At 39.5% G+C, this 11,778-nt stretch overlaps 2 protein-coding genes across 2 annotated transcripts; both read right to left on the bottom strand.

Annotated features, from left to right (window-relative positions):
• Window positions 1-229: 229 nt before the first annotated feature.
• Window positions 230-2,380, bottom strand: LOC136276807 (uncharacterized). The gene is made up of 2 exons (XM_066171486.1): window positions 2,233-2,380; window positions 230-903 (listed from the first exon to the last, which is right to left on the bottom strand). The coding sequence occupies exons 1-2, from the start codon at window positions 2,279-2,281 to the stop codon at window positions 275-277; spliced, it is 678 nt and encodes a 225-aa protein (XP_066027583.1). The 5' UTR covers window positions 2,282-2,380; the 3' UTR covers window positions 230-274.
• Window positions 2,381-2,957: 577 nt separating this feature from the next.
• LOC131778913 (uncharacterized) lies at window positions 2,958-11,601 on the bottom strand. Its single transcript, XM_059095397.2, has 7 exons — window positions 10,921-11,601; window positions 9,109-9,255; window positions 6,847-8,097; window positions 5,919-6,561; window positions 5,197-5,557; window positions 5,033-5,081; window positions 2,958-4,867 (listed from the first exon to the last, which is right to left on the bottom strand). Exons 1-7 carry the CDS (start codon window positions 11,537-11,539, stop codon window positions 4,569-4,571), a joined length of 3,369 nt encoding a protein of 1,122 aa, XP_058951380.2. The 5' UTR covers window positions 11,540-11,601; the 3' UTR covers window positions 2,958-4,568.
• Window positions 11,602-11,778: the final 177 nt, after the last annotated feature.

Below are 11,778 nucleotides of genomic sequence, written 5' to 3'. Positions count from 1 at the left end.
ATTTTTTCAAAGTGCTTTCCTCTCACTTTTCAACGCAAAGTTAGCGCTTCTGTATCCATCCACTTTGGAGAGCCCTGTCGAAAAATTCCATATCCAGGAGCCAATTTATCCGGATTGGGTCGATTAGGTTGTGCATCTAATATCAAATTCTCTAAACTAATATCATAAGAGCTGTAAGGCAGGCAGTAAGGAGAATTATTTATGAGATCATGGAGTAAAAGGGTTGATACATTATTATAATAAACGCTGATAAAAAAAAAATTATCGATCTCTCTCATCTTTTACTTACCAAAAGACCAAGAATGAAGAAGAGAAGAACTACAACAATCACTATACCACCGAAAGTAATTATCATCCATAGCTCGATCATGATCATAGACCCTTTGTTGTCCTCATTTTCTCCCCTTCTTTGGTCCTGCGGTGACTCTATAACAACATTCTTCAACTTAAAATTTGCCAGCGAACCCGTGGACGAAGCTGAGACAATCGCCTTTTGTAACTCTTCAGGGGAGACATTTTCATTTCCATTCACAAACACAACAAAGTCTGTGATCACACTTCCTTTATAGAACCAGCGCACTGCACACATGATATAACCAGGAACAGTATTTTCTAACGAGCTGTCCAATGCTTTCTCGAGAGAGTCTTTGAGAGTTTTGTACTCGTCACTTTTGACATTTGCATATTGGGGTTTGTAATCGATGTTTGTGATTGCAAATCGCCCTTTAAACTCACGTGGACTTACAATGTTTCCTTCTCGGTTTGCGTTTAAATCTTCGTCGTCTTTAATTGGCGATGCGATTGATGACGTTGGCGCCGTTATTGTTGGAGATGGTGATATTGATGTTTTTATGTGTGATACATCGCTTTGATTTTGACGGCCTTGTGTTAAAACTGGTAAAACTGAAATAAAAAAATGGTTGGATACCCGGATAAATGTGACTTTCTGCGTTGCATTGACTTAAGTAACACAGTTCGTGCAAAGCAATTGGTTGGAACACTTGTTAGCGCACGGGTTTAAAGAGCGAGAGTCCGCAGGTTAGAAAACTCTACTAGACCACCAGCTGTAGTTTAATGATATTCCATTACGCAGGAAAAACGTTGAAAGCTTAATTGAAGATCATTCACTGAGCCTCCATTCAAGATTTATGGTGAAGCTGCGAGGGATTCTAAGTGCAATTAGAGCGATTTACACGGAATTTGCTTAGTACCTGGCTACAGATTGTAACAGATGATAAACCGTAACATTGGAGGAATTTCCTACAGCTATTTCGAATTTTCACTGCCCCTCAGCATGTTTTAAAACATGTTTGTTTGGCAAAAACAAGACTTACAAGTGACTAATTAAACCAAATCCGCGGTCTTTTGAGCCGTCGACTTTTGCAACACTAATTTGCTCAATCATCTCTTTGTTTCAACTAGTCATTTCGAAATCCCCTAAAGTAATAGCTGGATTTCTTCTTCATGTTTTATGGCTGCACAGAATATTCAGATGTATCTCGACACCTGCAAACAGGTCAAACTTAAAAGCAGGATTGTTTTGACATTCAATATACGCATACTCAGCGGGCCTACACATTATAATTATGACATCTGTTATTGAAGTTTGCTATCCTTCAAAACTGACTCGATGACATTAGTGATCCAACAATGAGTGGGCTGGAAAATTTCAATAAACAATTTATGCTTTTAGCTAAAAATAAATTCATCCTAGGTTCACTGACTTAAAAAAGGTAATAATGATAGTTTGTAAATGTCCTGAACCTGTCAAAAACTTTTTCCGATGAGATTATGGGGCCGATTTTTAAAAGTTGAACCGAGGGGATTTTCCAGAACGGTGTAATATCCGAAAAAAATTGAATACGGCAAAGTTTCCTTGTGTATTCAAATGTCTTTTACAACCAACAACCATTAAAATAATTTCAAAAATTAGCTTCTACATTTTTCATGGTCTAATCCAAATTCAAAATTTTGCGGGAATCTTTGGAAAATCATCAAGCGAGTCCTATATTTACCTCAGACTTACTTAGCCACCGTTCAGTCTCTGTACAGGACCCGAATTCTGCCTGAGGAAGTCCTTTCCTTCCACGCTTAAAATCAATTTGTAAACGACTTTGCAGAATCTATGTCATGAGGTAGCAGTTATACAGGAAAACACTGCGAGTGGCTAAAGACACAAAGAAATCCCTATAATAAAACGAGAGCAGACATGCCGTCTTGTTATTCACCTACCTTCGGCTAACAAAAATAATTTCCAACACATTCTGGGACACATCGCCATATGCCATCAAACAGATATTTTGGCGTTGTCTCCAGCTCTAAAGGTAAGAATCGATTGGCTAACGGTCAGTGATTTGTTTGCGTAACTTCGTTGCATACAAATTGGGGGAGATATTTAAATTTTGTAGCCTAACCGATGCTTCGATTCCTATACACTTAACAGTAACCTTTGCAAGACAATCAGCCGATTTGGAAACAATCAAAGTATTCTCTCGAAACAATAGATTGCCAAAAAGTCGGCGGATAACATCTGTTCAGAATAATTTAAAGACTAAATTTTATCGCAGAGCACTGGGAAGCTATTCAAAACTAGTAAGGGGAGCATCACCACTGCGAAAGATATTTCATGCATTCAGAACACAATCTAGCTTTCCAGACAATGTATTCATAAAATAAGAAAATTCAACTACTTTTGATCTACGACAGAGCCTAGGTACAAATTATACTTAATGAAAAAATGAAAACAACAACAAAAAAATAAATCGCGAAACATATTTTAAAAACATATTCGGAAATGAATGGTAAGGGACCAGTTATTATTTCTCTCCGGGAGGGGGTGGGGGAGGTTGGAGGATTTTTTGGGGTATTACATGGCTTTATATGGGAACGGAGGGGGGGAGGGGGATCGTCGAATGAAAAGGGGGACTATAGAGAATTGACAGCCAGTGAGTGGGGGATCAATAGAATGTTACGAAGCCTTATTGGGGGATCAGGTAGATTTTATCATGATTCAAACAAAATTCTCTCACCCCCCCCTCCTCCCTAGGCGATAAATAACAAGAGGTCCCTGACAGGTCCCTAGTAACAGGTTCCTAATAAGTCCCTAGTGATAAGTTCCTAAGAGGTCCTTTGTTAAAGATACTAAACGTAGGCCACTCTGTAATAATTTATTGGTATAATTGTTTTTTATATTTCATTTTACAATAGAACTATTTCGATTTTAATTTTGTACGCGGCCTTGGTCGTATAGTGAATTTTGCAATTGCAAACCTTCCGCAAGGTAAAGATCTCACGTGGCATGTCCGATTACAACTCATTACCAGCAATGAATTCCACAATATCGGTCCTAAATTTAAAATATATTTTGTAATTGTTCATTACCCGGTCTGATGAGGAATGCTAGGTGGCGGAAGGGCTGTTTGACCCTTTCTATATAGGGTCATATAGCCCGAAAAAAAAAATACCATTCAGAGACACACACTAAGTTTACTGAAAGTTTCAATTTCCAGGGCTAAATTAACTACCCAATCATGCTACGTGCAAAATTAAGATCGAAATGGTTGTATTAAAACTATACCTTGAAATACACTGTTCTTGAATTTTCCTTTAAAGATCATTTCATACAGAAATAAAGTCTTCTTTCTTCGAACAGATAAAATCTCGAACTCTGCCTTCTCTTTCCTTCACTTTATTTTTGTTTTGGGTTTAGTTTTATGTTCATCAATGTGACTATTGAGAGCACGCCTCATGTAAGATTTAGTATAGGTAATAACATGATTTCGAGTGCAATTTGGTGTAAATAAGCACGAGTTAATTTTTTCAAAGATATCAAAATTGCACAAGCTCGTAAGGCAAGTGCAATTTTGTAGTCTTTGAAAAATTTACAAGTTCTTATTACACCAAATTGTACTCGAAATCATGTTATTACCTGTTAATAATTAATGTTAATGAAAAAACATCGTAGAAAGTCAAGACACACGAAATTTTGCTAGGGCGCGCGCGCTATTTGAAATTTGCACTCGTTTTACAAATTTGTATTCGCGTTACACAAGAATGCACTCATTTCCAGCCAATCTGAAGCGCGTTATTTTTTCATGTACGTTATTATGTAAACTATCACCAGCCTACCATCAAATTTGCCAACCTTGTCAACTCCATGCATGTTCATTCCCTGAATGAACATGCATGGTGGGAAAATGAGAACGGGTATTCTTCATTACTGATGCATTCGCTGCGATAATTAACCGCAATATTTTATCGCTACTATACAGACAGACGTGGTAGGCTGGTCGCAAAATCAAACAATTTAAATTGAAAATTCTATTTCAACCGTATCGGTTTTACTCATGTGAGTACTTACAACCTGGCACTGACATAAAATTAGCTTGGTCTTATTGAAGAGTAAATTTCAAAATTTTCGAGCACAAGAATAATTTATTTACGTAAGATTTGTTGGCACGTGCTTACCAACAAAACCGAGAAAAAAAAGACAAACGGCCTTATTTACGACTCCATTTTTAAAAATTTCAATTAATATTTCGAATTCCTTCGAGAGTGCAGCGGAATAACTAGTTAATAGGCTTAGCTGCCTCGACATGACGATCTCCAAGGTGTCGATCAAATGCCTCCAAAGGTGGAACGTCGCCAATTTCTTGGATCGCTTTCATTAGCTCATGCACGGTACCTTTGGATCCCGTGGCTCGACTCCATCGGGTGAGGACTTGATAAGCTCTCTCTTCCTCTGAATGATTTTCAGTATGAATAGTCTCAATGACTGTGTCTTCTACCGAGAGAGACCTTCCAAGCCACTTCCATTTATAGGCCAGTTCTTTAGCGACTAAAGCAAGGCAGCAAGACTTAACAGGTTCTGGATAACAGAAATAAAAAAAAATTCAAACACAAATCTGCAGAGGCACAATAGGGACCCCTGATATTTTGAATTAAGATTGTATTTACGAAATTAACTTGGCACGCAAGCAGGAGTGAAGCATACGTAAGAGAAGCACTTGGTCTCAGTAAGGTATTGACTTACTTGAATAGCAAGGAGAGTCCTCTGGGACCTTGGAAACGGTATTTTGTGGCTAAGGAAAGAAAAAGAATAAACTTTAGGGCTACAACAGCGATCAGTAGGTATCAACAAGGATAGCTTCAGGAAGAAGAATTCAACGGAGCATTTCTTTTTAAACATTGCCTTGCCTTAACAAGCCACTGCTTGATTTCTTCGAATTCATGGACTGGTGTGGAGTTACACCACAAAGGCCTGGATGCGACAGCCGGGTCTATGTAAATTACGTGATGACGAACACTTTCGCTTGAGGAGTCGACGGAGGACTCCCGCTCACCACACTCGGCCTCATCATCGTCGCCATCATCACTTTCGTCAGAAGAGGTGTCTACTGGAAGAACTATACCTTCGCTCGATGACCCGGGGCAACGTGGGTTGGGACAGGTAGGTCCGAAACTGAACTTGAGAAATCGGAACTGGCGCTGGCAGATGTCTGTCATTATCGACATCAAGATGTTAAACAACTCATGAGGCTTTTTGGTATTTTTGTGCCTGTAGGAGAAATGAAAGAAGACAGAATTAGGCTTAGATTGAAGGAGACCTTTTCTAACATCGATAAGTTTAGCCAAAAACTCATATTTCCCGAGATCTGATATTGAAACAGAAAACGTCCTCAAGAGAATGATTAAATGATGCAAATGAACATGACACAGAAGAACTTATCATGCCACCACCCTGTTAATTAGAACAATTCGTCAAATTAACAGTCTTCATACGACACTAACGCTCTCAAATACTAGAGATGATGCTGTAAGGTTGGAGACTAAAAGTAATACTTTTCCTACTGGATGGGATATTAGTCCTAAATAGGGTATTAGGGATCCACCTCTATCAAGTTGAAAAGAGCACTTACCGGGCCCTAATTCGAATTTGGTTGTGTTTCTGACACATCTCTGTAAGAATGAAGAAACTGTCTCCAAATGAGAATATAGCCATCCTTTTGGCTATGATCGGTCTCATACCATTACTGGATTGGCTTCTAGAGCCAGTGCGAACAATGAAGTAGTGAAAGAGTGCAGGAGGCAGGAAACTACGGAAATCAAACATTAAAACTTTGTCCGAGGTACAAATTTCAGTCCATCTTTTCCGACAAAGCTTATTCCACTTTCCTTTCAAGCATTTATCCTTTAGATGAAATGGTACGATGTATTTGCTGATCTCTGATTCATTCTCATCACCTTTAACTGGTTTAGTACCGTCTTCACGGTCTTCATCCTCTACAGAAGAAGAGATTGGGCACAGCATACCACAAGCTTCCAAGATGCCAACAAGCTGAGTGGCAGGGCTTTTGAAGTCTTTCCAAAGATACTCCAAAAGTTTGAAGTTGGCTACTCCTTGCTCTTGCAGCATCTCCCACTGACTCTGATGTTCACGATCAATATTCAGGTGGTCGGAAATATCGTGTAGGCGGGTCATGACGTCAACGAGATACTGTGGATTGACTACCACTACATCGTTTAAGTCGGAGTGGTGTGTCTTTGGTCCAATTAGCTCTTCTGAAAATAAATTCTAAATTATTATTCTAGTCGAGCTGAGGGGAATATAAAAGTATGACTTAGGGTTTGAATAATAACCTTTTTTTTTGGAAATAAATTAGCCGCGACAATGGCTGGCCTTAACATAACAGCCTAAGTTTATGCTTGTGAAATTCAGAAAATGCGGTTCTATTTTTTGGGGGGATTTCTCTCAAGAACTTGACATAAATATCAATTCAATCGTTTGCATGATATTTTGTGGGACAAGATTAATAAGAAAAGTTAAAATTAAGACTTTTTACTGACCTGGCAGGATGATCACACCACTGTCGTGATAGAACTGCAGCATGCTTCCAAACTCTCTATCATCGATATTACGGGATGTACTCTGCTCCAGCATCTGTTTTAGGTCGGACTTACGGACACATGGCGGGAAGTCTTGGTCCTCTCTGCACTTCAGAATTTCCTCCTCAAAATCAAGCCACGATAGGGGAAACTCCTCATCCATTTTACTCAGGCGTGTTGCTTCATTTTCGATGGCCTTCTTTAAGGCCCCTGCACCGGGATCTTCGCCACCAAGGGTGTTTTCTACTGGAAAGAGAAAACTGTTTTCCTTGCTTTTTACAAGCTGTTGACCAAACTTCTCAGTTAATTTTTCATGAAGCGTCTTCTCTGCTGTTGCCTTGTCTTGCTCGCTTACCTCGCCGCTGTGTGTTCCCACTAGGAACACAGGAGTCGTGTGAGGAGCATGCACGCGTATGGAATTGAGCCAATAATTAATCTCTTCTAAAACTTGGTTGGCACTGTCAAGGTTACACAGCCGAGCCAAATTTAGCACAGCAAGGTAAAAGGAACGCCTGTTTAGGAAAACATGATGCATAGCTTCGTACAGAGAATGGCCAGCAAAGTCCCAAATGCTGATCTTAGCGTACTTCTTTTCGTTCTCACCCAAAGACGTTTCCGAATTCAGACTAAGCCTTCGCATGATCTCTTCGATTGGTATCTCACGTGAAGACCTCCTTTCATGAGTAAGACTGTGCAGTGAGGCAGGTGACTCTGTCACTAAGCTTGTCTGCTCCCCGTTGCTTGCGCTGGTGCTCCCCGAAGTGGATGGACCTTCTATGCTACGAAGTCGCCTTACGTAAGAAGGATGTTGCCCTCTTGGCAAAAAGGACGGTCCTTGGTGAGAATGAGTCAGCCGTCTCCCTCGAATAGGACAAGGATGGCCCACCCTTGGGGAACGTTGAATTCCTTGACAAACTTGATCTACTAAAATTTCATCCACCTGGGACTTGTTCGGGTCTGCGGCATGCCACGACACGTCTAATTCTGTCTTCTCGACCATGGAAGTGTCAATTCCATGAGTTTCTTTTCTTTCTTCTTCAAACTCCTCCCCACTGAGAGAACGTACAAGGCTGGTCTTTCCGACCCCTACATTCCCTATGACAGTGAGCTGCATGCGAGATATGCGTGCTTTTCCCTCACGTAGTGCCTGATTGAATATTTCAACTGCCAACTCACCCCTTGCAAGGACTTCATATGGTTCATTGGAAAATTCTGCATTAATTAAAATGCGTAAAATCATTTATTAATCATTAGCTTTGTTCTAAAAGCCTACACATTTAACGGTCATATTCCCCAATAACAACAACAACAATAACAACAATGATAAACAGTAAGATATTGGCAAGATGATTTTTAATCATTGGACCTGTCATCACTCATTTATTTTGACTGTGGTCAAGCACAGTCTTACTTTGATTCCCAACCGTACTTGATATGCATAATCAATGTGAACAATGTTAAATTCTGAGTCAGTAACTTTATTTCAAATATTACTGGTTAGGCCTCAAATGGTCCAGCTTTAGCAAAAGGAGGGGTTACTTTTTAGACAATAATTTTTTTAATAAAAATTGCACTTGATGGGTAATAGAAAAGCTGGACCCCATTAAGCCTATCTCAATTGTGTATGTAAAATGCTGGAAGGTTGCTAGCTAGACTGCTAAAAAATTGCTAAAAACTGCAAAAATTCAAAAAGTTACGTCTTAAATTTCTTGAAATTTTGATATAAACGTAAATTAAAAGCTTTATTTTTCATTTCTCATGATAAAAGCTAACATCGTTCAAGAAAGATAGCTCGAAACTTAGCTTGAAAAAGTTTCTCGCAGATATGGGCAAAATTTAAGGATACTCCTAAGCCTAGCAGGACAAAACACATGCTTGAATGTAATTAGATCTATTGATTGCATTCTCAGAGTCGAAAACCATATATCTATTGAATTTTTTCATGAAATTGTTGACTTTGTCGTGCTTGATGTGCACTCTAAACCTATATTTTGCTTTAAAATTGCTCAGAAAGGCAAAATTGCTAATGGTAGCTAGCCCCTCAAAACTATGTTGCTCCAAATGCTAAAAGTTGCTCAAAAGTTGCCGAGGACAACCGGGACAGGCCTAAACCCCAAATGTCTACACAGTGAGAGGGAAAGCTGGAATATGGATTCTTTTTTATAGCAATAATCATCCTGGTAAAAAAATACATATTTATATTGTCTTTGCAATGAACTTTACCTTCATTGTTGGATTGACTGATCACCCCACCATGGCATGGGTTTTGGAGTTCCATGACTGGCGAGGAAACCATTGGACTGCTTTCCCCGCAAAGACTCTTCCATACAAGTTCAATTGATCCTTCCACGTCCAGCCTGTATTCTGTCTCTGTAAAAGACCAAACACTTATCATTTCAAAACTATTTTTGTTGTAAACAACGTGAAGATCACATGAAATATCAACCAGAATTTTGAAAAATCACTTAATCAGGCGAATAAGCGTGCACATTTTGATGAAATTGTAATATTGTGTTTCAATCAACGAATGATGGTCTTATGGTCTTGAATGAGCACAGTCACCTACATTTCTATTGCATAAATTTGGTATACAAAGTTCACCTTTTGAATTGGAAAAATGAATAAAAAAATCATCAGAAGGAAAAAAAGATATAGCTAACAGCGTGCACGAAGCTTGTTGCTCAAGGATTCAAATCAGGACCTTGAAAGCAACTACTTGATGACCGTTTTGAAATTGAATGATTTTTGCCCAAATTACATGTTGCATTGTTCCATACGCTCGAGACCTTCTACCTATTAAGCTTTTTTTTTTCAAGTTTAACATTAAATGTACCGTAACCGATGATATCACACGCGTGATTGGTACTAACACAGCCATCAATGGGGTAAGATTGGTCCTGTCACTTCTCTTAAGCAGGCTCCAAAGGGTTTTTTGACCGCGCGAGATCTGAGTACGAACATAGCACGATCTTTAAAAGTGTCAACATGCAAAACAAACATGGCGGCTCGATACGATCGCACGATTGTTATCTAAAAAGGTGTGTTAAAAACAGTTTAACACAATACAGTTTTTATGTGATGGAATCTAGGGTTTCCAGCAACTGTACCCGTAATATTAATAGACTTTCTACGCCTGAAAAAGAGGTCAACCGAAAAGAAAACACCGTGGGAAAGATTTCCAAATTAGCGGGCGACAGATTCGTAAGTCTGCGCTTGCTCAGATACCGATCGTGGCAAAGTTCTATTCCATTACGTAACGTTTTGCGACAAAGAAAATAGGGATCTTTCAAGTAAGATTTATCGTGTTTCCTTCAGCGGAATTTCCTTAGATTAGCTGGACCGTTAAACATGTTTTTACCCTTCCTTGTGCCTGCTGATAATAAAAAATTCATAAGACCAAATTTAAGATAGAGGAAGAAAACACAAAATTGCAAATAGCGAGGAAACTGCCATTATGACCCCTATATTTTTCAGCTTTGAGATGATCTGCGGGTCGATTTTCAAAACTGTGAAAATTTTGAGAGATTTTACCAAAGCAAGTTGAAGAAAATCAAAGGCAAAGCCAAATTACCACTGGCGAGCGCGTCAATATTCAGCAAAAACTCCATGGAGCCTCCTTTAGTAAGCATGGTGACCTATCCTTTTTACTGCGGTTTTCGAAACAGACATTGGTAGGAAACTTTAATGATAATTACAAATCGTTTAATAATTTTTTTACTGAGAAATCACCCTTATGGTGAAGGAACTTTTTTGTTTTTTTGAATTGTATACGCGTGCTTCAATCAAATCCAATTTCGGGCCGGTCTATGCATGTATTACTCTTTCCAGATAATTTTACATACATACTGTACATACATGAGAGGGGTTAATTCGCCAATGGAAAACTCGCGAGGGAAGGAATTCTTGTAGCTTCGTAAAGCTTCTGTTGTTATAATTTCTTCCTCCATCAATATATGACCCGGGTCTGACTGAATAATAAACAAGCGAAAATCAACGGTGGTTAAGATTAAGCTTAACATTAAACATCGTACTTACCAGCTAAATAATAAACAATTAAAGACAAACAAGATGGATCTCTGGCTAAAGAAATCGGTGTTTTTCCACTGAAATCACGTTCACGTAGCCTTCCACCCTTCCTAAGCAGTAACTTGAGACAAACGCCATGTCCTTTCCAAGCTGCGAGGTGAACAGGAGTTCGGCCATCGGCAGGATCAACGACATTTGGGTCTCCATCTGGCCAGCTAAGCATAATTTTTAAGCACTCATCATGTCCACCGAAGGCTGCACAATGCATTGGCGTGTAGCCCGTCTGAGGTTTTGACGGGCGATGAGAATCGCCGGGACAATTTGCGGCTTCAGTTCTCATTAATTGCTCAACGAGTTGAAATTTTCCCGTGCAAGCGGCGTGGTGTAAATCTTTCAAATGGTGGCGATTGTTTTCCAGGTGCTGGAGTAACGCACTCGTGCTCGAAAAGGAACGAACACAATGACCGCAGCTTTCTGGCACGCCAGCTTTGGTGATCTGATGTTTTGAACTGTGTTCTAAATGCTGTATAAAACTCTCTTTAGATTCCTTTCCCATGAATCGCCGATTGCATTTTGCACAGGTGTGAACAGCCCTTGCACAGGACATATGTTTGTCGGCAAATGGCATCTTTGATCCGGGTAAAACACTGAAGGAAAGAGTAGGTGTTCGACGTATTTCTTACACAGGAATATTGGTCCTTCATTGTCAATTTCTAAGAACTCTGGGGCACGTGTTTTCAGAGAATTTGCGGATGTTCCCAATCCTTTTCATTTACGACTTTACGAAAAAAACTGGGAACTAGGAAGTCGGGATCACTTCCGTTTGGCCTGTAGCCCAAGGCATCCGGTCGGTGGAAGAGAATTGGA

Source organism: Pocillopora verrucosa, chromosome 8 (genome assembly GCF_036669915.1).
Source record: "Pocillopora verrucosa isolate sample1 chromosome 8, ASM3666991v2, whole genome shotgun sequence".
Classification (NCBI taxonomy): domain Eukaryota; kingdom Metazoa; phylum Cnidaria; class Anthozoa; order Scleractinia; family Pocilloporidae; genus Pocillopora; species Pocillopora verrucosa.
The sequence above is the reverse complement of the archived record's forward strand: the minus strand, read 5'-3'. Positions and strand labels throughout refer to the sequence as shown.